A 25,242-nucleotide genomic window follows, 5' to 3' on the forward strand; every position below is an offset into this window, starting at 1 on the left:
TAAAAGGTTTCAACATGTAGTTAATTAACTGAGTTAATTAACATTTAATAAATATGAGGCTTTTTTGAAAAGACAGTTATAGGCAGAATATAAGTTGTGAACACTTTAAAAATGGCTTCATTAGTGAAATTTCAGTAAGGAAGATTCAGTTTATCTTATTTACGCCTCTCTTTAAAAGTAACAAAGAAACAAGACAGAAAAAGCAGAGGATTACTTCTGTTCTTCCTCTCGGCTTGCAGGTGCCCTCACCTCCAGTGGCATCCATCCAGACACCAGCACTGACACTGGCCGTGCTCAGAAATGCCTCAGCCCTGAAGACACAACTGACAAATGGAAGGGAGCCGCGTCCTGTTACAGCGGGTGCTCTCACTTTGTGGGTCCTTATGTAACTGCGTGGTGTTATTCAGGATCGCCCTTTCTACACTGTGTGACGGTGCTGCGGTGTCTCCTAGTTATTTATTTCTGTAACTACTCATGTATTTTTTCCAATGTGTGGTACTAGACATCTAAAAATGCATTTTTCAGATGAAAAATAATGTGTATTTAATATAAAAGTCTGAAAAAAGAGTCAAAAGGGTCTATCCTGGTCCCAGTACTCAAAGATAATAATTAACACTTTAACATCTATTTTCTGTTCTTTTCATCAGTGTGTATCAGCTCTGTCATAAAAACCAGTGAGCACTGTGTGCCTGTTTACTGTGTGGAGACCTCCATTTTCCATTCGGCTTATTACACATTTTTCTACAATATTCTATCTCCCCTGACATGATTTTTAATGACCAGTATAGCATTCTGTTTTGTGGAGGCATCGTCCATTTTACTTTGTACTTAAGTAAACTTTTAAATTCCAAGTATACTTAATTGAAATTCTGAAAAGAGAACTGTGGTGGTACCGAAAGTCCCCTACTTCCCTTCCCCTTTTTTCCTGAGAGTAAAAGCTGCTGACAATGTGGAGTATATATTTCATGACCTTTATGCCTTTGTCATATATATATACACACATACATACACGTATATGAGAAATCTATGTATATGTGTGTGTATATATGCTTTATTGAAAAATAAGGCCATACTATATGTTTTCTGTAGCTCGGTTTATTCACTAACGTATATATCATAGACCTCCTCCCACTCCAGACTCACCCGGTCCTTTCAGATAGAGTAAAGGGGTCTCCTGATGTGCAGGTTTGGTCTCTTGTGTAACGACACCTTTTGTGGGAGAGTACTGTGGACAAGGCCTTGGACCACGCTGAAACGCTGCAACTTTAGTGCCCACAGCTCTCCGTGATTTACCGCATCATTGTCTTGATGGTGAACACTTAAGTTTTCTCCATTTTCCACTGTCAGAAAGGGTGTTTGACTGGCATCCTTCTTGTACAAACATTCCTGTGATCTTGTATGAGTATTCCTTTAGCTAAGGTTTCTGGAAATTTAGTCCTTGGATGTGACAACTTCATACATCACAGGATGCTTTCAAGTGAATCTTGAAATTCCTTCTCCTGTGGGGCATGAAAAGATGTAGAATAACTTATGTAACCAATTCTCTATCGCTGGATATGATTTCACTTCAGCATTTCTTCCCACTATTGTAAACAGTGCTGTGCAAATGTTCTGATGAGTACATCTTTTTGAACTGATTTTTTCTAAATGTAACGATTCCTAAAAGTGGAGTTCAGCCTGTGTGCACACACGTTTTTCAGAGTTTACATATCCATTGACATGTCATCCTCCAAAAGATCGCTCACAGTTTGTTGTCTCAAAGATGGACACTAGCTATAATATCTTTTAAACATATTTGCCAATATGACGAGCAAAATGATTTTCATTATTTTAGTTTGCACTTGATGACCAGTGAGGTTTTGAGCATTTTTCACTCATTAGCCATCTGACTTTTAAAAAGTGAATGATCCTTTTTGTCCTTTGCAAACATTTAAGTGGGGGAGCTTCTTGCTGCTTTGTGACAGCTCAATGTGTATTATGAACATTAACCCCTTGTCTTCATCAACATGTATCAGAGAGCTTTTACTTGTCATTTCTTGCCTTTCATTTTGTTCAGTAGGTTCATTATTGTTGTGGCCCAAAATAATCTTAAGATAGTAAATGTCTTCTTTTTGGGTTTTATTCTTAGAAATGCTTTCTTATAATGGTATAAATTTCTTCTGTAGGTTTTTTTAATCTCTAAGATGGAGATGATAATGGTACTTGTTACAGTGAGGAGAAGCTGAATTGATATGAGCAAAGAGTTGTATTTGCTCTTATTAGTACTTTCTAATATTTACATCATTTTCTGTAATTTTTCTTGTGGTCATTTTGACGGGAATAGAATTTGTTTTTTCCAGGTATTCTCTGATTGTAACAAGACAATTATTAAATTCATACTTTGCTTTTTAATTTGAAATCCCACCTGTAAAAAATACTTATGTATACTAGAGTCTCTTTTTGAGCTCATGATTTATTTCTGTCAATCTTACTTTCTTACTCTAGCACTATATCTTACATATTGTAAAAATTTATTTAATATATTACAGTGTGAATTTTTTGATTCTTTTTTCGATCCCTAAATTTCTTGGCTTGTATTATGACTTTATTATTCCTGAAGAATTCTAATATAATTTTTTCAAGTTAAAAAAAAAAGATAAGTGTTGTCATGGGATTTTTTAGTAATTTTGAATTATCTTTAGGAGAACGTACATCTTTAAAACTGCTTTCCTCCATACAAAAGGTTGATGTCTCTACTTTCACACTTTTACTTTACCCCTCAGTACAGTCCTGTACTTTCTCCATGTACAACATGGGCATTGTTTTTGAGTTTATTCCAGATTATTGTTGATGTTTTTGTTAATTTTTTAAGTGAGAAATTTTTGCTATTATATTTTTTAACTGTTAAAACTGACACCTAGGAAGGCAGATTCAGTTTGTAAATACTCGCTTTGTAACTTCTCATTTAAAATTGTAAGTATTAAGTACTTGTTACAGAATCCTTTCTTTTCTGTTTTTAAAAATTTGTTTCCAAGATTCTCAAAATGGTCATAGCTAAGTAGTATAGGTGGGGAGACAGATGGAGAGAGGTAGTGTGGCTCATGTACAAACTGTGAGCACTTTCATGGCTGCCTTTATGCTGGAAAAGCTGATAAACAGTCCAGCTTAAACCAGGGTGGCTTTGTATGCACTTGAAATCCAGCTTTCCTGCCTGTATGGTGAAGCCTGGTAGGCGTGGCAGGTAGATGATCAAGGTCGAATGGAGGTTATTGGCTGCACAGAGCACTGTGTCTGAGAATTGGAGACCATCGCCATGGGAAATGCTTGGTGCTAGGAACAATGCAGAGGAGCTGGGGAACCTTGTGTTAAGGATTTTCCAGCCCTGGGAGTGGGAATATCAGACTCTGCATTCAGATCTGAGTTTGAATTCATCCTCTTTAGTTTACTTGTCCTCTGACTTTTGTCAAGCTATATACCGTCTTTCACTTCCTGTTTTCTTGTCTCTCAAATTAGGAGAATTACATCCTGCTGCTAGAGTGTTTGATCAGGTTAAATAATTTGTGTCTATAAGATGTCACATACAGTCACAAGCTCAGTGAGAAATGGGCTGTCGCCTGTTCTTCTGCAGCTCAGTGCTTGACAAGACATGGGGGAAAGCCAGTCCCTAATTTGTGTGTGATGCAAGTAGGAACAAAATTAATGTCTTGCCTTTCCCTAGCAGTATTCTTACAGCTTTGCTTCATTTACTTCTTTCCTCCTTTCCTTTCCCCTTTCCCATCCTCCACCAAAAGAGCCTCTCAGAAAAATAGATTCAAATTACTTTAAAGGTTGGCTCATCCTCATGAAATGATAGTATCATAAAAAAAACTGTGCAAATCCCAGAATATATTTTATATGATTTACACACACACATGTGCGTGCAAACACACACACACACAAAATCAGTCTACCTCCCACTTACAGAGGGAGAAGGTCCACTTTTTCTGAGTTTTCATTCACAGAGAGTGAGAACAATGTCTCTTACACAGACTTTCACCAGGCTTCGTGCATGGTGTTTTTAATTGAATTTCTGTTTGTGGCCATAGATATAGTCTCCTAATAGAAGAGAGAAAGTGGAGACATAGACATTCTGCTGAGATATTGGTGTCATCATATTTTAGTTGTAAAGGACTTAAGACAGCATAGAGTCGCAACATTTTATGGGTGAGAATCCATGATGTTGTAACTTAGACAAGAACCTGGGTCTTCTGCCATCTTGTCCATGCGGGTGAAGAGGCAACTGGGTAGGGGATAGTAGGGATCCTTCCTGCTTCACTTCCATGTTCTTGCTAGTTTTCATTTCAGCTGCCTTTAGTTTATGTTCATGAGGCCACTCATGGGAAGGTCACTCTGTCCTGATAGATTGAGTTTCTTATCAGCGAAAAGCTCTGGACCCACTCATATTTCCCAGAGTTTTCTGCTGACCTGCTGACACTTTATATAATTGAGACCTAAGAAACTACTGAATATAAAATCCTTATTGTTATCGTTTCCCCTCGAGTTCCATAGGAATGGGGTGCTGTCTCAGGCTGTCTAAAGCCAGATCTGAACAAAGATAGGGTGATGGGCTGTGCTGCTGGACCTACACAGTCGAAGGGGATTTCCACCTTAGCTTTATAATCAGGCAGATTAGTTCAAATCTTGCCTTTACCAATTATTATCTTTGTGTCTTGGGGGAGAAACTGTACTTTTTTGTGTCCAAATTTGTTTATCTGTAAATAAGTTCAGTATTTATTTTAAGGTTTCTGTTTTAGAATTGAATGAGCTAATTCATTCATTTATACCTAAAATAGCGATCGCATGGTTCTATGCTGGTGCCTTGGTAGTTGATTACTAAGGGAATCGGCAGTGAGAATGGGGGTGGGGGACCCCTGGATAATAGAGCTTATATTCCAGGATATGCTTGTAAAAGACTGGATGTGCAGTAGATTTTCAGTAAATATCTACTCCTTTCCTAATCTGCATTGATTGTTTATATATCTTTATACAAATATATTAACAAGTTTTATTGCAATTTAAATATTTTTGTAGTATTTACATTATGTAGCTATAAAAATACATGAAATAAAATGATTTGACTTTTATTTTCTTTTCAATAAGCAAAACAAAATAAAATAGAAAAGAAAAAATCTTGAGGGAGTAGAAATAATTTTATTTCTGTGGAATCAATTCCGTATAATAGGTCTTTGTCATGTTGTTAAACAGCATATAAAATTGATAGGTTGTGACATACTGGAAATGAGGAAACAGTGGAAACATACTACCTCTCATGCAGTCATTTTGTTACCAAGTCCAAACTCGTTCTGCTTGCTGCATGACAGGCCAATAAATGGGGAGATGAGATGTTGGAGTAAGGAATAGTGACTTCATTTGAAAATCTGGCAGACCCAGAAAATGGCATATTGATATCCAGTAGAACTCTCTTCCCCAAAGCAGAATTCAGTCTCCTTTTATACTAAAAAGCGGCGGGGATGTGGTTGGTTGTTGCAAACTTCTCGCTGTACGAATTGTTTGTCCTTGGAATCCTTTGTTCCTGCAGCTGTCCATGGTGGGTCAAATTAAGGTGCCCCCGTAAAACCTCCAAATGAAAGAAAGGTTATTATCTATTTTGCAACTTGCCATCTGTACATAAGTGTAGAAGAGCTAATATCCTTAAAGATCAGAGCCCGGAGAATAGGCTGTCCTGGATATTTCAGGCTAAAGGCAACTTTTTTTTACAAAAGGTGCAGAGATAGCAAGTCGGAGCCTAGAAAACAAGGTACAGGTTTAAAGCCAAACGAACACATCTAACATGGAGTCAAATTTGTTCTTTTCTTTTACAATTTCTTTTTCTAACTCATAAATAATTTTAGTAAGAAACATGAGAAATTTTTTTTATTTTTGCTTCTTAATAACGGATTACAACTACACTTTAGTGAGCAGGGATGCTGTGCGTGCCTTGGGGTCACAGCAAACTCTTGTTGGGGGTGGTCGACCCTGTAACATACCGGATGTCCCGTGAGTGTTGGTGAGGGTCCCCCTAACCAGGGGCTCTCTTCGGGAACCACCATATGGGCATTGACCTCTGGAGACCTCTTTTTCAGCTGCAGGAAATTTTTTCAGATTTTGTGATGGAAAAATCTCTCCAGCTGCAGATAATCAGGGAATAAAGGAAGAGGAAAAGGGCTTGAAGTAGAGTAGAAGAGAAGGACAGAATATCAGGGAACGTGGGGGCTTGGCAGCAGGGCCTCGGGAGAGAGAGGAGCAGAGGTGTGGAGGGTCCCGGCTACGGAACTAGCTCCTGCACCTTTCCGCGCACCCAAGCCACACAGCTTTTAATTGGGCCCAGGACTCCCTCCTGTCTGGATGTCACCCTGGGCAGAACTTTGAGAATCGAAGCTAAAGGGTGGTCAACACTCACCTAGGGGGTCACTGAGGACTTTGCTCAAGTCCACATTGACTTTTCCAGTCATGTGCCTTCACCTGTTCTTTATCTCAGGATCTGAGAAGCAGGAGCAAGGAACTCATGGAGAGATCCAGGAAGATATCTGACTGTGTTAAGAGACGACAGTCACAGTGACACGTGGAGCGGAGACACTTGCAGTAAAGTAAAATAACTTCACAACTATTGCATCAGAGCTGCAAGTGTGAGAGAACCTAAGCCTGTCTCAGAGTGCAGGGGACAAGAGAAAAGGAATGGTAAAATTACCACTGACATTTGAAATTTTGTTAAATAGCCTGCTACTTTTAATTTTATCACTTCAATGTATGCAGGTGTTTTTCTATGAGCATTCATAGGTTCACAAAACCCCACCAGCCACTCTTGCTCCCATCTGGTGTGGGCTTTCTCAAGCACAGTGCCCTTCCTGCTTGGGTGGGCCACGCTGCTGGTCCTCGCCTGGGGCCGGACTGCTACAGGACACTGAGTCCCCGAGGCACGACCTGGGATACATGACAGGAACATCTCTGCTCTTGGCTGAGGGCCTCCGTTTCCCCCTGCAGTGTAAGAATGCCGGTGACTCAGTTAGAAGCATGCATCCAAGCCATCCTTCCGTGTCATCACCATCTAGAAGCGGTGCCTGAATATTCTGAATTTCTGCAGAATGTTGTTTGCAATCACCTTGAACAAGTGAGTGTGTGTCCTCTTTCAAGTGGAGGAATTACTGCCGTTTTCCTGGAACTTACTCACCACTAGTCCATCTGAATTTTCTGTGCTAGGATTTAGTATAGCCTGCTAATAACTCTGCAGTCAGATCTTGAAACCCTGATGAAGAGGATTATTTATTTTCTTTCCTTATATGATAGTATTTTACTTTCAAAATTCTGAGTTTTCTGTTCTTGGAGGAATTTTTTTGGGGTTTGGAGAAACAACTTTGCTCTTACCATCTTTGTGACCTGTTGCTATATGCATCTCACCTGTCTTCTGTCACTTGTGAGGCGGTTCCATTTGTGACCCTGTCCGGGTTATTCATGTTATAAAACATAAAATCTGTAAAAGTACAGAACCCTTTTACTCCGAAGACATTCCACAAATACTCCTTTAATCTGGGTGTGGTTTTAACAAGACACAAACATTAGAACATATACTTGCAGGTTGCCAGTGCAAAATCCCCAAATGAATAGTCTAGCTCAACATCTAAAATCTTTCTTATCTACCTTGGATATGTATGGATAAGTGAAGCAGTTTGCTAAGAACCCAAGACCAGGTTTAGGATACAGGCTGATGTAGCTCAGCGGGTCCTCCCAAGCTGATGCTCTGCCAGAGAGTGGGGTTGAGGGGAGAGGGCGTGCCCTGCCCTCCATGAGCTGACAGTTTCATGGCAAACACCTTCACAAGGTGAAGAAATTGGGGTTTCTTCTATGAACAGTGGGTCTGAAAAGAGCCCAAAAAGCATGGGAGTGACACAATCCCATTTGTCTCAAGTAGGGGAGAGTGGCTGTGGGGCCACTTGGGAGACTCGTGAGTCCAGGTGGGCAGTGTTGGTGGCTTCCACTTGAGCGGTAGGATAGTGGGTAAAAGCGAACAGATTGAAGGCATGTTTAGATGGTAAAAAGAAAGATTTAAAGCTGTCTGTGAAGGTAGGATGGAGTAAGGCCCAGGTTTCTGGGTGGATTAATGAGTTAAATGATGGTCCTGCTGTGTTCTGAGGATGGAAAGCTGCAGAGGGATTTCTGGGGGAAAACTGATGAGTTCAGCTGTGGGTAAAGTGAAAGGTTGTTAGAAGTGTGGTCTGGGATCTCAGGTGAGAGCCAGTAGTGAGTAGGGAGAGGGGAGAGAGACTTTCAAATAATTTTATCTTGTGAACATACATATAAGGATGAGTAATGACACACTTAACCCCTCTATATTCTGTATTTAAAACCCAGTAACATTTTGTTATATTGGTTGCAGGGGTTCTTAATTTTTTAATACAAATAAAATAAATAGAAACAAAATAGTGGAGTTAATGAATATCTTAGAGTTGATGTGTGTCCTTGTATGTATTTTGATTTCTCATCTTTAGAAACATAATCTACAAAAAGTTAACTTGCTTAGAATAAGAGTTAAACACAGGGACATGACACACTCTGTTGGGGGTTGAAGGTGATATCTTTGGCAAATTATATAGCCTCTTTTTGCCTTTGTTTCATCTTCTGTGAATGCCCCCGTGCCCCTCATCACAGCTGATTTCCTAGACTAGAAGTTGGGAGGGAGGCTGCTGAAGGGAGTAAGAGGTGGCAACTGCTAGGAACAAAGAAGACAAAGACAAAAACAGATTAAAGCCGAGAAACTGAGTCCTAATACCCTCAAAGGAAAAATAATCCCGCAGTGTTTTGAGCCACTTATCGTAAGGGAAACAAAATCACGTGGATCCAAATCTCTTGAGCATATGTATATTGTGGGTGGGAGGGTATCATCAGAAAAGGGTTGAGAAGAGGCTTTTTGGTTTCCCTTAACGTTTTCAGTAAGAATGGGGTGCAGAAGCAAAAACCACCCGCTACACAGTAGAAGGTGTTGTTTTGTGCGAAACTGACCAAAGTTTGGAAACCAGTCATCAGTGGTGCTGGGAAATGAAGAGGCTTCTGGATTGGGTGGGGCACTTGCTGTGACTTCCAGGTGACCTGCTGGCTGGGGTCTGTGAGGCGGGCAGTAGGTTTGCAGTGTGACCTGGGCATAATCCCTGGCTCTGAGGCTGCTGGTCTGACTAGCAGACCTGGGCAGATGCAGTCCTATTGGGGCATCTCGCGATGTGGCCTGGGACACCTGCCATGCTGAGGGCGAGAGGAGGGATCCCCTAAGGGGGTGTCCCTGTGAAGAGTAGAAACGTCCTCCTGCAGGGGAGGAAGAGCCTCTGAGCAGCGGGCCGGATGCACAGGCAAGAGCAGCCTGAGCACGGAGATTTCGGGGACCTGGAAGTCATAAAGTGGCCCGAACAGCCTTGTTCCTGAGAAACTGGAGGGAAAAGATGCTGCAAATGCAGGCTAATTTCAGACCCTGTGGTGGGTCATGAGTGATAGGAAAGAACTGGTCAGGCAGGCACGAAAGAACCCTGTGGTTGTCCCAGTTGGGGCGTCACACCAGAGGGAGGAGCAGAGTTATAGACTTTGTCACTTTTTATCTGTGTGACTTTGAACAATAACACCCCACCTCTCTCTATATATATCTTCATCTGTAAAGTGACAGAGTGACAACTCGTGTCATCAGAAGGCTTAGTTTAGCTCTGATCCTCATTGTCCAGTCCTGTCAGTGCTGCCCTGCAAGGTTCTGCAGTGGGTGCTCTTACCCTGAGATGGGAGGGCGTAGAAGGGCATTGTAGCACCCGAGGGCAGGAAGGGGTTGCTTTAAAAGCAGACATGTAGCCTCCTGCAGCTGCAGACCTACAGGCAGTTTGGTTTATGGTCGTGGAGAGGACTTTGGAGGTCTTAGCATCGTCTTAAGACTTGTTTTCCCTTGGGGACCTGATTTGCCTTTGCAGATTAATGTTGAAGATTTGGGCTTCTGGCAAAGCTGTTTTCAGAGATGGGTATATATGTAACATATAGTATAAAATGAAAGGTTTTATTTAATATTTGGGACTTTGTAGCTGTAGGGAACAGCTCTGTTGGCCTGGTTTCCACGGAGGACACTAGCAGTCGTCAGAGCGTGCGGGAGGGCAGGCAGCCTGCAGTGCTGCTGCAGGGGTTCTCCCCAGCAGGACGCTCTGCTGAGTTGACTCTTCTCTGAGTTTGGTTGCCAGAGGAGCAGACAGCAAAGTAATGAGTTCTGGTGGGATTGTATAATGACAGGAAGAAAGAGGGAGCCGTAGTTCTTAGGGACTACTACACTCTTTTGGTTCCTGATCCAGTGTGTCCCATTACACAATTGATGAGTTGTGTCTATTCTGGGACTTGATTGAAATAAACGTGCAGCCTGAATATTAAGAGTTATGTTTTATTTGTCAGAAGGACTCGAGCCAGGATGACCGCCTCTCAGAACACTCTGAGGGACTGCTCGCAAGAGTAGGGGAGAAGCTAGGATTATATAGGAGCTTTACAACAAAGACCAGGTAGACAGAACAATAAAACATTGCTTGTTATCTAAAGAAAGCCAGGTATCTCAAGTTCATGAATTTAATGCTTTTCAATATATGGGAGGAAGCCAACATTTGGGCTGACTGAATATATACTTTAGACAAGCACCTAGCTATCTAGGGCCAGTAATCTGTCCTTTCTTATTCTGAGTCTGCTCAGAGGGCACCGTTGTGAATGGCTGCAGGCCTGTCTTCACTGGGGGGTGGCGGCAGCCGCTGATGACTTGTTTTCAGCATTCTTTGTTTAGTGACATGGTTGCAATATTTTCATTCAATTTGTAGTGTTTTCATTCACAGAAAATTATGGTATTACCCTGATTATGGATAATCTGGAAGCTTGGAATGGAACCGAGATGGAATTACTGCAGGTAACTTCTACTTTAATAAGCCATGTGTAAACATGAACACGGAGGAAGCATACAAAAGGATTCGGTGGTGAATGGGAAGGGTTTCTGCACGTTACAGGAGAAGGCAAGGCAGAATTCTTCTTCTTTGTGGGCAGGTATGTGAGTCCAACTTTCCTTTCTGAAGTGCTTTCTGAGAACTGTTTATGGTAATGAACCAACATTGACAAACGGTGACACACATTGCATTTAAGAGCTGGCTGGCTTCAACTTGGGTATTGGACAGGTGGAATTCATAGGCAGTGGTCAGGTGGATGGGACAGAGATGGAGCCCAGGCCTGGGCCCATACTCAGGTTGAAATCGCCATTTACTCACCATAGCGCCTTGGACTTGAATGTAACCTCTCTTAAACTGATGGTGAGTCTGTGAAATGGGCATGATAATATTCGTTACTTCCTGGGCTTGTTGTAAGTTCTGAAGATTATTATAGCACACATGAAGCACTTAACACACTGACACTTAGCAGTGTACACTTTGTTCGACCACCACGCTTGGTGTGTGTCAGAGCCTTAAAGGCAGCATGTGTCTGTTTAGGATGCACTGGTAGCCCCTTGGCTACTTTGTGAATTTGGTGATTTCCTTTAATACTTGTAACTCTGTGTGCCATGGGCAGTTATTTTTATGGACAGATGAGGAATCTCAGGGTAAAAAAGACTGTGTAATTTGCCCAAAGTCAGACCATAATTTTGTGTGCAGGGGCCTCGGTTCAGCATGGGCTCCTGGGCCTTCTGCTCTCTCCGTTCAGCACCAGAGCCAGATGTGGGCTCGGCTGTTTCCCAGCCCAGAATATCCGGCAGGCCACAAGACACACCTGGTCCTGTGCTGCTTGAGCAAAATCTCCGGAGGAGAGGCAGTTACAAAAGGGATAAACATAAAAACAGACGACAGCAAATTGTGATCAGCTCTGAGAAGGAAAGGAACACGTCTGGCCGTGCAGAGCTGGGAGCTTTCCCATCGGGGCTGCTCTGGGGGCGCTCATCTCAGCTAAACAAGCTGTGCTGCTGCACCAAGGCAGGAAGGCAGGGCGCGTGTGGCCAGGTAGACAGGGCCTCGTTGATCGTACTCATTCCCTATTAAGTGGCAGGTGTCACAGGCACTTAACTAATAAACAGATGTTGGCCAGAATCATCACGCATTTGGCTTGGTAGTTTTATTGGCGCCAACTTTGAGAGGAGGTCATTGAAGCTGGGGAGTTTGCTGCATGCCCGTGATTACCATGGAAATACCCCCACTGGTCTTTCAACCTAGACTGGTGTGGCTGTCATGTCCCAGCCCTGTGAATGGCATCGTGCAGCTTCTCCCAAGTGGCCCAAATGACTGACATTGATATGCTTAATTCGTAGGAAATGGTATGTGGCAATAAGAGAAAAAGGTAGTAAGAAATTGGAAAACTAGAAAATAACCAATTCTTCCCCTGCTGGGGGACCGTACCCTGTGTCTCTCACCCCACTCACTGCCTGTCACCTCCTCCCTGCCGACTCCGTGTTCAGAAGCCACTCTGAGCCTTTGAAGAACATTTTGCCTCATGACACTGTTGACTAGGACCTGCGACCTCTCTGTCCCTGGTTAACTCTCTCTTCAAAGCCATTTAAATTTCTTGCAGGCTCCTCCACTCAAATGTAAGAATAGCCCCTTTAAACTTCTTGATGCAGCTCCTTAATGAAGATCTTGGGAAGGAAACCTAGCCAAAACCTGGGAGGTATTCACAGAGTGAATGTAACCTGAGCATTTTTTGACGTTCAGAATCAGAGCGGTGGGAGACACAGGAAGGCCTTTTTAAGTTAGCAAGTGGAAAGAGAAAGGACTCAGGATGTTTGAGACTGAAACATCTCGGTCCCAGCCAGCAAGGCACCTGCGTTCAGGATGGTGTGTGGGGAGTGCAGAGTTCTCAAAAAGAAAGAAGTGGTGGGATGGCAGGGAGGACATTTAGGTACTTAACTGGGGAAGGAAAAAGTTGGCTGAACAATTCATGGTTGAACAAGAGGATTGTGACATGATGTGCTTGTATTTTGGAGAGAAGGGTTTTGTGGAGCCAGGCCTAAGGAGAAATCTCTCTGACTGGGGAGTCAGCACAACAAAAAAACACACAGAACCAGGCAGACCCCATGGCCCCTGATGGGGGAGAGGCTGCCCACCAATTGGAGACCTGGAGGCTGCTTCTGTCCCTTAGCTGGGGCCTCAGACCTCACTTCACATCCCAGTCCTGTTGATACAAGAAAAAATATGTGGGGCATGAGAAGGGCTGTGTCCCAGGCTTCCATTGAGCCCCTGGGATGTGCCCCACCAGATTTTGTTCCTTGGCTTCATGCAGTAAAGAATTCAAGAACAAGCCAGTGTTGAGTAAAGGTAGATTTATTCAGAGAGATACATTGACAGGCATGAGAAACGTCACGAAGTATGGGGGTTTGATGCTCAGATTAAAAGTAGGCACACACTCCACAGAAATAGTGTGGGCCTTCTCCGAAGAGGTAGAGAGAGGGGTTCCTGGGATGTGGCTCTGTGTTGCTCCTTTTCTTGGGCTTCGTGGTTTCATATGCTAATAAGTAGAAGGACCAGCCTTAGGGCAAGGGGCTGGGATTCCAGGGAGTTGGCCATTTTCCACCCTTTGACCTTTTGTGGCTAGCCTTGTGAAGGCCATGGTGCCTGGGGCCGTGTTATTCACCATGTTACTATTACAATGGGTGTATAATGAAGCTCAGGATCTACTAGAAGTTAAATCTCTTCATCCTGAGCCTCAAGACCTATTGGGGGTTGAATTCTCCACCATTTTGATGTTAATTGCTGTGGTCTTTCTTGAATGGCTTGCTCTGCCCCCTTCCATCCTGTCTCACTGTGATGACACAGAGAGAGCAAAGGCCGGGCCCTGCGTGTGTTCCTGCATTTAACAGCGGGAGATGTGGGGTGGGCTGAGGATGACTCTGAGTGGTGAGAAATATGTTTCAGATTTTCCCACATGAGACATGGGGACCTGCCAGCAGCCATTGCAGATTTATCTCACGGGCATTATCGCTTGTGTTGTTATGGAAACAACAGGCCAGCCAAGAAATAAGCAGCACTCAGAGGGTGGGAGTACTGAGATTTATTATGCCAGCGGGCTCAGAGGGGCTTCTGTTCCCAAGCCCTGAGCACATCCAAGACGTGCACATGAGGTTTTATAGGGTTAATTACAAGTATGGGGCTTTTAGCCAATAAGGCTCGAACAACAAAAAGCAAGGAATCAGTACACTGAAGCTTATCAATTTGGAACAGATCACGTTACTGACAATTGTTGACCTTGGATTTACGAGTTAGCTTGTTAGCCCAGTAAACTGACACTGAACTTCAGATTTACGAGTTAGCCCAGCAAAACTTAGATCAGTAAACCGACACTTATCACACTTAGATTTGTGACTTAGCTTGTTAGCCCAGCTGGGGTTTTTGTTCACAGTGTCACTCATCTTTTCTATTTTCCTTTTATTTTTAAAGTATTTAATCCAAATTTAATATCAGGATTTTTTTGGAAAGAAATTTCTCTTTTTCTTTTCTTTGGGGCTCTTTTGGGGGGTAGGTAATTAGGTATATTTATCTGTTAGTGGAGGCCCTGGGGCTTGAACCCAGGACCCTGTTCTCACTAAGCACACGCTCTACCACCTGCCCCATCACCTTTTTCTTTTTGCTTTAGCTGCCAAGAATCTTACAGCTGAATTTCTAGTCAGCCTTTAACACTTGCCCTGACTTCATGGAATCCATTTTTATGAGTTTACCTCCCCCTGGTTTCATTTAAGTATTGAATCTCCATTTTCTCTTCACTCTCAGTTTTGCCTTTTTGTTGTTATGGTTGTTAAGCTGTGTTTAAAAAATTGTTTAATTTCTCTTTTAGCAGGAGGCTGAAGTAAATAAATATGTAAACAAACATCACACTTAAATGCTTTTATATATTCTAAGCTGTTTAGTAGTTAATTAAAAACCAAATTGAATATTAAAGGGATAACATTTTTAAATTATTTTTTAATTTTTTATAAAGACATAGCTGATTTAAAATATATGTTTCAGGTGTACAATAGATGCTCCATTTATAGTTACTGTAAAACATTGTCTGTATTCCCTGTGTTGTAAGATACATCCCTCTAGAGTGTTTACATTACATGTTGCAGTTTGTATAAGAAAGTTGGGTAACGCAGAGTCTGGAACGTGGCTGTGTATGACTCAGGTTCATGCTCACCCTGCCTGTCAGAGCTCAGGCCTTCACTCCTTTCTGCAGGGGAGCGAGTGGAGGCAGATCTCATCAGCGCTGGCACCACACTCTGAGTGGCAGTGACAGCAGTGACTGTGTGTGGACGTGAAAATTGTTGTTCCAATAGTTTTACATGCTTTTCTGCATTTAATAATTAAAGCCCTCCTGTGAGGAAGGGTTTTAAGTTTTTAATGAATAATACATTTTATTTTGGTATTGATAGACTTCAAAACTCCGGAAAATTTACAGGAGTAGTACAATAAATGCTTAGATACAGTTCACCTTAAAGGGCACTATTTGCCCTTTTGTGACGGGCTTATTTTAGCATAAATTTTCAAAGTTCATTCATATTGTAGCCTGAATCAGTACATTATTCTTTTTGTTTGATAATATCCTTTTCCTTTTTTTTCGTTTTTGGTCTATTTAAAAATATTTTCATTGAAGTCTAGTCAGTTTATAGTGTTGCATCAGTTTCTTGTGTACAGCACAAAACTTCAGTTAAATAGGAACATACCTGCATTCATTTTCATATTCTTTTTAAACATAAGTTACTATAAGTTATTAAATATATTCTCCTGTGCTATACAGTATATACTTGCTGTTTATTGTATACATACTCAGCATCTGCAAATCTTGAACTCCCAATTTATTCATTCCACACCCTCTCCCCTCTGGTAACCATAGTTTGGTTTCTATGTCTCTGTGTCTGTTTCTGTTCTGTAGATAAGTTTATCTTTTTGTTCCTTTGTTTTTGTTTTTTTTTTGTTTTAGATTCCACATGTGAGCGATCTCATATGGTATTTTTCTTTCTCTTTCTGGCTTATTTCACTTAGAATGTCATTCTCCTGGTCCATTCATATTGCTGCAAATGGCATTATTTTATTATTATTTTATTGCTGAATAGTAGTCTATTGGACATATATACTACAACCTCTTTATCCAGTCGTCTGTCAGTGGACATTTAGGTTGTTTCCATGTCTTGATATTGTAAATAATGCTGCTGTGAACATTGGGGTGAAACTGTCTTTTTGAATTACGTTTCCTTTCGGATATATGCCCTGGAGTGGGATTGCTGTGTCATCTGGGCCCCCAAGGTTTTGTCTTTTGAGGAACCTCTATACAGTTTTCCACAATGGCTCCACCAAACTGCATTCCCACCACAGTGTAGGAGTGTTCCCAATTCTCCACAGCCTCTCCAGCATTTAGTGTCTATGAACTTCTGAATGATGGCTATTCTGACTGGTGAAAGGTGATACTTGTTTGCAGTTTTGATTTGCATTTCTCTGATAATGATATTGAGCATTTTTTCATGTGCCTATTGGCCATTTGTATGTCTTCATTGGAGAAATGTTTCTTTAGGTCTTCTGCCCATTTTTGGATTGAATTGTTTGTTTTTCTTTTTTATCAAGTGTAAAAGCTGTTTACATATTCTGGGAATTAAGCCCTTGTCACTTTCATTTAATGCAACTATTTTCTCCCACTCCATAGGTTGTCTTTTTGCTTTAATTTTTGTTTTCTTTTCTGTGCAAAAGCTTGTAAGTTTAATTAGAACCCACTTGTATATTTTTGCTTGTATTTCTATTGCTATAGTAGACTGCTCTTGGAAAATATTGTTGAGATATATGTCAGATGTTTTGCCTATGTCTTCTTCTAAGAGGTTCATAGTGTCTTGTCTACAATTTTTAGTCTTTAAGCCATTTTGAATTCATTTTTTTGTATGTTGTGAGGGGGTAGTCTAACTTCATTGATTTACATGCAGCTGTGCAGTTTTCCCTGCACCATTTGCTGAAGAGGCTGTCTTTGCTCAATTGTATGTTCTCACCTCCTTTGTCAAAGATTCAATTACCAAAAGTTTGTGGGACTATTCTTGGTAATTTTGTTTATCCATTCATTGATGGATGGATATTTTTAGTGACTTTTAGCTACTCTGAATGATACTGCTATGAATATTGATGTGCAAGTTTTTGTGAGAATACATTTCCATTCTGTTGGCTGTACAGTTGGCCCACCATATCTGTAGTTTCCACTTCATGGATCCAGGTGGCTGATTGCAAAGGGACTTGATCATCCTTGGATTATGGTATCCAGGGTGGGGGTTCCTGAAACCAACCCCCCGAGGACACTGAAGGATGACTCTACATGTAGGAGTGGAATTGCTCAGCCACATAACTCTAACCTTTTGAGGAAACATCGGGCTCTTCCAAAGAAGCTGCACCATTGCCCCTTTCCAACGGCTGCATATTGAGGGTATCCATTTCTCTGCCTCCTGATTGACACTTGTTATTGTCCATGTTTTGATTATAACCATCCTAGTGAGTTTAAAATGAGATCTCATTTTGATTTTGATTTCGCTAGTGATGCTGACCATCTTTTCAGATGCTTATTGGCCAATTGTGTATCTATTTAAATCCTTGGCAAATTAAAAAATTGGGTCGATTTTCTTTGTATTGTTCAGTTGTAAGCATTTGTTTTATATCCTGGATACTAGTCTCTTATTAGATATATGCTTTGCAAGATTTTTCTCCTATTCTGCAGATTGTCATTTCACTTTAATTTTTTTAAACATTAAAACAATTTCTTTATAGGGGAGGTAATTAGATTTATTCATTTTGTTTTTCTTCCTTAGCACGCACTCTATCATTTGAGCTACCCCTTTCCCCTTTCATTTCACACTCTTGATGTTGTCCTTTGTAACAAATGATTTTAATTTGATGAAGTCCATTTTATCTATTTTGTTTTATCACTTGTGCTCTTGGTATTGTATCTAGGAAGCCATAGCCTATCCTATGACCACAAAGATTCATACTATATCTTCTTTAAGAAAGTTCATATATTTAGTTTTTACATTTCTGTCTGTGATCCATTTTGAATTAATATTTGTTATATAAAATACGGGGTCCAGATTCCAGATTCATTCTTTTGCCTTCAGATACCCAGGTGTCTCTGCTCCATTTGTTGGATAGACTATACTTTCAATGGAGTGTTGTTGGCACATTTCTGGAAAACTGACTGTAAATGTAAGTTTCCCCCCAGGATTTTTTATTGTGTCTCATAGATTTCTGCATCCAAACTTATGACAGAAGCATAATGACTTGAGTGCTATAGATTTGCTGTAACCTTTGAGTGAGTCCTCCAAATTTGCTCTTCTTTTTCAAGATTGTTTTGGCTGACCTGGGTCCCTTGCTTTCAATATGAATTTTGGGATCAGTTTTTCAATTTTTGCAAAGAAGTCAGCTGGAATTTTGATAGGGATTCCATTAAATATGTAGATTACTTTGGGAAGTCTTAACATTTTTAACAATATTTTCTACCATTGCATGATCATGGGATGCCTTCCATATATGAAGATATTTTAAAATTTTTTTGGTGATACTTCAAAATATTCAATGTACAAATCTTGTAAACTTTTGTTAAATGTATCTCTCATTTTATTTTTTATGCAGTTGTAAATGGAACGGCTTAGCTTCATAAGGGTGGGACTATATATATCAATTTATTTATTTCTAGGATTCCTACATAGCAAATACACTAGGTTTATATTTGCTACATTGATCTATCCACAATTCTTCCCACCCCCGTGTCATAAGAAACCAAGACCCAGCTTAAGCCATCTGAACACGTATGTGGAAGTGAGAAATGAGACCTTTGGGTGGGGTTTGTGTAGATGATACTGAGATCTTATTCAGGATGGCTTCATCTTAATTTCTTTTAAACAATCCTTTCAGAGTACATAGTCAGATACATTAGGAAAATGCTGTTTTGATGTGCGGAGGAGCTAAGACTATAATTTTCAAGTAATTTCTAGTGAGAGTGTTGTACTTGAAACATAATTTGCATCAATCTTTGAAGATTTATGTTTCAGGAGCTTTGAGTAAATAATACCTGTCTTTATTCAATAACTACAACTAAATGCTCAAGCAACATGTAAGAGTTTGAGCAAACTGCTCCCGCCCCGTAGTGCTGGTTGGTTGCAGCTGTAACTGGAGTCAGCGCTTACCTCGCCCAGTACACTTGTGCTGATCTGCTCAACACAGTTCGTCCAACAGTTTGTCGGTAGTCTTTTAGACAAAGCCATAAAGCATTGATTTAAGGTTACTGGAATGTAATCTATTCTTATTAATATTAAGTAAGCACATATTGAGTACTTACTGTATGTTGGGAATTGTCCCTCAGCCTCACATGAATATTACTTCTAATAAAACCTCTCATATTTCCCTGTTATTTGCACTTTACAGATAAGGAGACTGAGGATTAGGTCTTCTCTCTTTTGGGGGGAGCTCATTATCAATGATGGGAAGTTGTAAGGAAAAAGATATTGATTCATCCAGAGAAAATATTTTTCTGAGATTCAGTATTGAAGAAGGTAACCACTGAAGAGGGTGATCATTGTTTGAGTGAGATGAGCCCCGGGTTGTACGGAGTCAGCATCCCTGTCCTGGACGCTGCACGTGTAGAGCTGCGTGGTGGGTGAGGTGGCGCGGCCGTGCAGGGAAAGCAGATGCCGGGCCGTTGGGCTGTGCTCAGGCCCGGTGGGGCTTTCTCCTAAGAGCAGTGGACCGTCATTGACAGATTTTAAGTAGGCTAGTGCGATGCTCTCGTAGATCACTTTTGTCTTGTAGAATGCTTAGAAACATTTAGAAGGCTCGGCAGGAGGTGATGTGATGAGTCAGAGTAGGGTGGCTGCGAGGTGTAGCAGTGTTTAATTTTCAAGTGATTTTCAGTCCCAGGTTTGTGGCTCAGTAGCCGTGTCACTTTGGATGACACACCCAAGGAAGTGAAACAATTTATCTAATCAATAGAAGCAGTGATGTACCGAACTCCCAGGACTGCTGTGTAGATCCAGTGAGATAACGTGTGCACAGTGTGCAGCATGGTCCCCAGCACAGAGTCAGTGCTGAGGGAGTGCCAGTGAGTACCTGGTAGGACAGGTGTGGGTGGTGGATCTCGTTGACTGAGGAAATTTGCCCCTGAAGGAGGGGTCTTGTCACATCTGTGAGTGATTGGCCTGAGCTGGGAGAGGCAGGGAGACCTTGCCCCCGACCAAGGGCCCTGGGCAGGATGGCTATGGGAGGAACACCGTGAAGTTAGCTCTTTGCAGGTGGAGTTGGAGGTGCCCTTGAGACATCTAAGTGCAGTGTCACAATCACAGAAGTGGTCTGGTCCCGGGCTGTGCATTTTCCTGCTGAGATATTGATCTCTGAACGCGAAGACATACTTTACAGGACAAGTGAATAGTAGTATCATCTCTCATCAAAGCTCACATCTCTTTATTCATCACTCACTTTGCTAATTGGGTACTTACAGAACACACTTCACTGTCCTCCCCTGGGCTCAGGCTCCACAGAAAAGAGCTGGTGAGTCTCCCTCTTTTCCAGAAGAAGACACACTTAGCTGGTAGACTTCTATACCTCGCCAGACTTAGAATTTTAGGTTGTTGATTTAATTCTATTTTCTGTTGGTCATCTCCTGACAGGAGAGACGTTTTACCTCATGGTCAGGTTTCAATTAGCTGTTACTGAGAATTGCTGGTCTGATCCATAGTGTATTTATTCTATTAACTTTGTAGAGTACTTATCATTTTTCTGTCTTTGCTCTTTAATTTTGTTTGCCCCTTCAATTTTCTATCTTATTTGGGACCTTATTTTATTTTTTAATTAAAAAATGTCTATTAGCAGTTAACAAAACAAAAGCAAAGAAAAAATGCACATGATAGCTAAATTTAGAAAATATCTTGTGTGTTTTCTGTCTCAGCAATGGAGGGTTCTAGAAACTCATGAAAAGCTTCATTACATAAGTTCCTTTAAATTCTGATTAAGAAATAAAACCTTCCTTCCTCATCTTTCAAGCTGCACAGCTAATTGTCAAGAAAGTGAGGGGAAATTCTCAGAAGCCAAGACAAACCAGAAAGCAGGGATTCTGGGAGATACGTGAGCCTTAGAAGCCCTGGGGTGCCGGTTGGCTCCTGAACTGAGTTTCAGTTGCCCTGGCAGGAGGGCAGGAGGTGAGCCTGTGGCCTCTCACACTGGGAGTTGGATGGCTGTTCTTATATAAGGCCAAACACATCCTGAGAATCCTGCTTTATAAAAGGTTGAATTAGAAAGAAAAGAATAAAAGCATTCCTCAAGGCAAGGAAGTAAGGAAAGTAAAATTTTTTGGAAACGGGAAAAATAACATATCCAAAGTAAGGATTTAGTTTAAAGCTGTTCTGGCATGAGAGTGACCACAAACCCATGGCAGAAAATCACAGCTCCTCCCGGAAAGAGAAGGTGTGTTTTGAATGAATCAGTGGACAGCCATTCTGAAAAAGGCCTCCAGAGTCTTCTGGATCAAGATACTGGACTCAAACACCTCCCTTCCATGGTCTCATTTAAATAACCAGAAAGGTTTTAAAGGAAAGAAGCCATAATCATAGTTCTATTTATTGACATTACTTTATGCTAGGAATTCAAAGGTGACTATGGAGTTGTCTCCTCTTTTATGGACCTTACTTTCTATTTGACATAGTTGGGGAACTTGGTGGAGGGTGGTGTTAGTATGTTGCAATTAACCAGGAGAGGAGTTTAAGAAAGCAGTGAAGGGTTGGTGACATTTTTCGCTGAGGACAGTCCTGTTCAGTTGGCTTGTAATTACAGGCTCGTTGAGTTGTCACTGGAGGGAATTAATCTTAAGGAATTTGGACTTAGCTCAGGCCTCTTCAGAATGGACAAGTGAACCTGGAGAAAGACAGTCAAATCTGTGCAGACATTGAAGTTCACTTCAACATGTGGTATCCATGAGCCAAAGATAGGACTAGTAGGCAGCACTTCTTGAGGACAGAGGAGTGGTTTTTAAGGTTCTTCAAGAATGAATCCCAAGGTACCGGGATGGCCAGTTGTCAAACTGTGACTTTGCTCTTTGGACGGTGTATCCACCAAGGGTATTGGCCGTTTATAAGTTTCCATTTCTCCTTAATACATGTCAGGTTATGAGGACGTGGGCATAAACGTTTCACACCTTGTCAAGGTGACTTTGGGTACCTGCCTAGAATCATGGGCACAGTTGCGGCTGCGTCATACATCTTGCCGCACATCCCGCTCCCCGGCTCCGTGATCACGGCAGAGTGGTTCCTTATTGAGCTGTCCATCTCCTCTGTGACATCGTAACCAAACAAAAGATTGGAGAGTATTAGCTTGGCTTTTTTCTTTTCTAACATTCCCTTCAAATTATGATGACTGATAGTGGACCCAGTTACGTTTGCAGATGATTTACAAGTAGGGCTGTCAGTACAAACCTTGTAATCCCCGCTGTGTGATCTAGAGAAGAAAGTTACACTCTTTCCAAATTGTTTTGATGCACTTATGTGGGAAAATGATGTATGTTTGAATATGTATTTCCTCTCTTACTCATCATGGCTAGAGATGAATATTTGTAGACATGGAATGAGTACTCTGTATTTGAACTGTATGGTCCCCTAAATTCTCCCCAGCTTTTTAAAGTCATCACTGGAGTGCTACCTCCAGAGTGCCGCAAAGCATCCAACACTGCCTGCTCTTCGGACACTGTAAGTTTCCAAGTTGGAGAAGGCTGCTGGCTGGTGAGGCAATCTCTCGCACATCTCTGGTTGGGTGATGTGAGCTGAGAACACAAGAATTGGCAGACAGTAACTAACCACGATCACGTCCATTTCTGGAACACTCATGGAGGATTTTACACCTATGCTAGTGGAATACGTTATTTCATTTAGTTTTCCCAAAAATCATAATTAGATTTTATCACCTGTATTAAAAAGGAAACTGTCAAAGCGAGTGACGTGCAGACTTTGGACTGGAACACGGGTCTTTCTGATCCCTGTCTCTGTTCCCTCCCCGGCCTATCCTTGCAAATGACCAGGAGACTCTTCCTCTGTCTTGAGTTTCCCTCTGATGTTACCGCTCTCTTTGTTTCTAAGAGAGGAAAACAAGTCTAAACTTACTTTCCAGTTGGAAATGGAATGGAGAGTTAACGTTGGAAGCCGGGAGAATCTGTCCTGTGATGAAGTGGTCTCCGAGCCACTTCCACTGGGATGTCACATCACTGTCTGGGCCCCTTGCTCAGCCTGTGCACAGGTGACAGCGCAGTTGTGCCGAGCAGTCCTCCCGGACAGGGCAGTGGGTTGGAAATGAGTTTGGGGATTTGGTTTCATTACACAAGTTCCTGAGGGCCTTGACCTGGCACTTCGAGTGGGAGCATTCCCTGTCCCACAGACTGTGCTCTGGGCCCGTGCAGACCTGACGTGGCCTCAGCCTGAGTCTCAGGGCCCGTGGTGATGAGGAGCATTTTAGCCCAGGGTCTGCCGGAGGCTCTGAGACTACTGGGCTGTGGGACTTTGTCCAGGATGATAATAATTCCTCCCTGAGTTTCAGATTTCCTTGCCTGTGAGCCGGGGTAGTAGTTGTTTCTGAGATGATTGTAATGATTCAGTAATGGGCGCAGCGTGTGCTGACAGGTAGCTGGGTGCTTTAGGAGCAGAAGTCGCAATCACTCTGTCAGCCTCTCCCTGTGCGCTCTGTGCTTTGAGAAGTTGTGTGTTTGGTGAAAGTCCCGCCCAGACCCTAGGGTCTAGATGAACTGTTGTTCCTTTACTTTCCCTTCCTTTTCCTCTTTCCCTTCTCTGTGTCCCATGTTTAGGTAGCAGATTCCTCTATTTCAGGGAATACGGGCTTTTCTAGTAAAGGGACAGGTGGAATGCGGAGAGGTGGGGCCCAGAGGGGGTCTGGAGTGTCTGCACAGTGCTGCTTCCCTGCGTTTCTGCATCCGGTCCCATCAGTGCACTAAGTCAGCCTTCCTCTTCCTTCCTGTGTCATCGGGTCTCTGTTTTAAGGGAAAACCATTTTTATGGGTCTTTTTTCACTTACGTGTTTCATTCAGATGCTTGTTGCTTTTCTCCCTGTGCTTCAGCGTTCCGAGGAGAAAATTCAGCCGTGCAGCATCCTCTCCGAACTCTACGAGTTGATCGGCTTCCACTGCAAGTCCACCTTCTTCAAGCTGGTGGCCCCCGTGCGGCACGCGGCCCCCGGCATCCCGGAGCCTGGCGGGAAGGCCTGCTCCCGACTCCTCCTGCAGACGCTTCCTGGCTACAGTCTGTCACTGGACTTGCAGGACTTCAGCAAATGTGTTGGAACTAAAACATTGCTTCAGCCCCATTAACCATGCCTGGTTTGGGCCCTGCTGTCCTGCCTCATCAGGGTGAATCTTGATTCATTTAGAACAGGGCTCAGCAGACTTTTCCTTTCAAGGGCTTGGGGGTAAATATTTCAGGGTCTGAAAACCTCCTGATCTCTGGTGCAGCTGCTCAGCTCTACTGTTTAGATGCCAGAACAGCCAGATAGTCCACACACCCATAGAGCTTTATTAACAGCGGTGGCTGGGGCTGGATTGGGTGTATGAACTGCAGTTTGCCCCCACAGCCTCCTCAATATTGACACCTGCACCAGAGTGTACATTTGTGACAATGGGTGAACCTACACTGACATGTCATCATCACCCATAGCCCATAGTTGACACTAGGATTTACACATTGTGTTGTGCACTCTGTGGGTTTGGACAGATGTACAATGACATGTATCCACCATCACAGCATCATACAGAGTCGTGTGTCTTAGTGACCTTAAAATGCTCCGTGCTGCACCTCATTCATTGCTCTTTCCCCTCTAGCCTCTGGCAGCCACTGATCTTTCAGTCTCTGTGTTTTTCCCTTTCCCAGAACACCATACAGTTGGAATCAGACAGTTGCTGAAACTTCCCAGATTGGCTTCTTTCACTTGGTAATATGCATTTAAGGTTCCTCCATGTCTTTTCATTCCTTGATAACTCATTTCATTTTAGCACCAAATAATAGTCCATTTTCTGGCGGGACCACAGTTTATTTATCCATTCACCTACTGAAGAAGAGCTTAGTTGCTTCTGAATCCTGTTGAGTATGAATAAAGCTGCTATTAACATCTGTATGCAGATTTGTGTGTGAACATAAGTTTCCATTTCATCGAGTAAACACCAAGGAGCACAGTTGCCGGATCATATGTTAGAATTACGTCTAGCTCTGTAAAAAGTTGCCAGACC

General features: G+C 42.1%; 2 protein-coding genes across 2 annotated transcripts in view; both read left to right on the top strand.

The window, feature by feature from the left end:
* LOC140693123 (trafficking protein particle complex subunit 9-like) overlaps positions 1–24,608 on the top strand; it is a 299,333-nt gene extending 274,725 nt beyond the window's left edge. The window contains exons 2-3 of the mRNA XM_072957182.1: positions 240–373; positions 24,082–24,608. Of these exons, the coding sequence (XP_072813283.1) occupies positions 240–373; positions 24,082–24,330 (383 nt within the window). The 3' untranslated portion in view covers positions 24,331–24,608. The remainder of the gene's footprint in view (positions 1–239; positions 374–24,081) is intronic.
* Positions 1–25,242, top strand: part of LOC140693124 (uncharacterized) — an 843,637-nt gene that overhangs the window by 116,219 nt on the left and 702,176 nt on the right. The window lies entirely within an intron of this gene.

This window comes from Vicugna pacos, unplaced genomic scaffold (genome assembly GCF_048564905.1).
Source record: "Vicugna pacos unplaced genomic scaffold, VicPac4 scaffold_19, whole genome shotgun sequence".
NCBI classification, from domain to species: Eukaryota; Metazoa; Chordata; class Mammalia; order Artiodactyla; family Camelidae; genus Vicugna; species Vicugna pacos.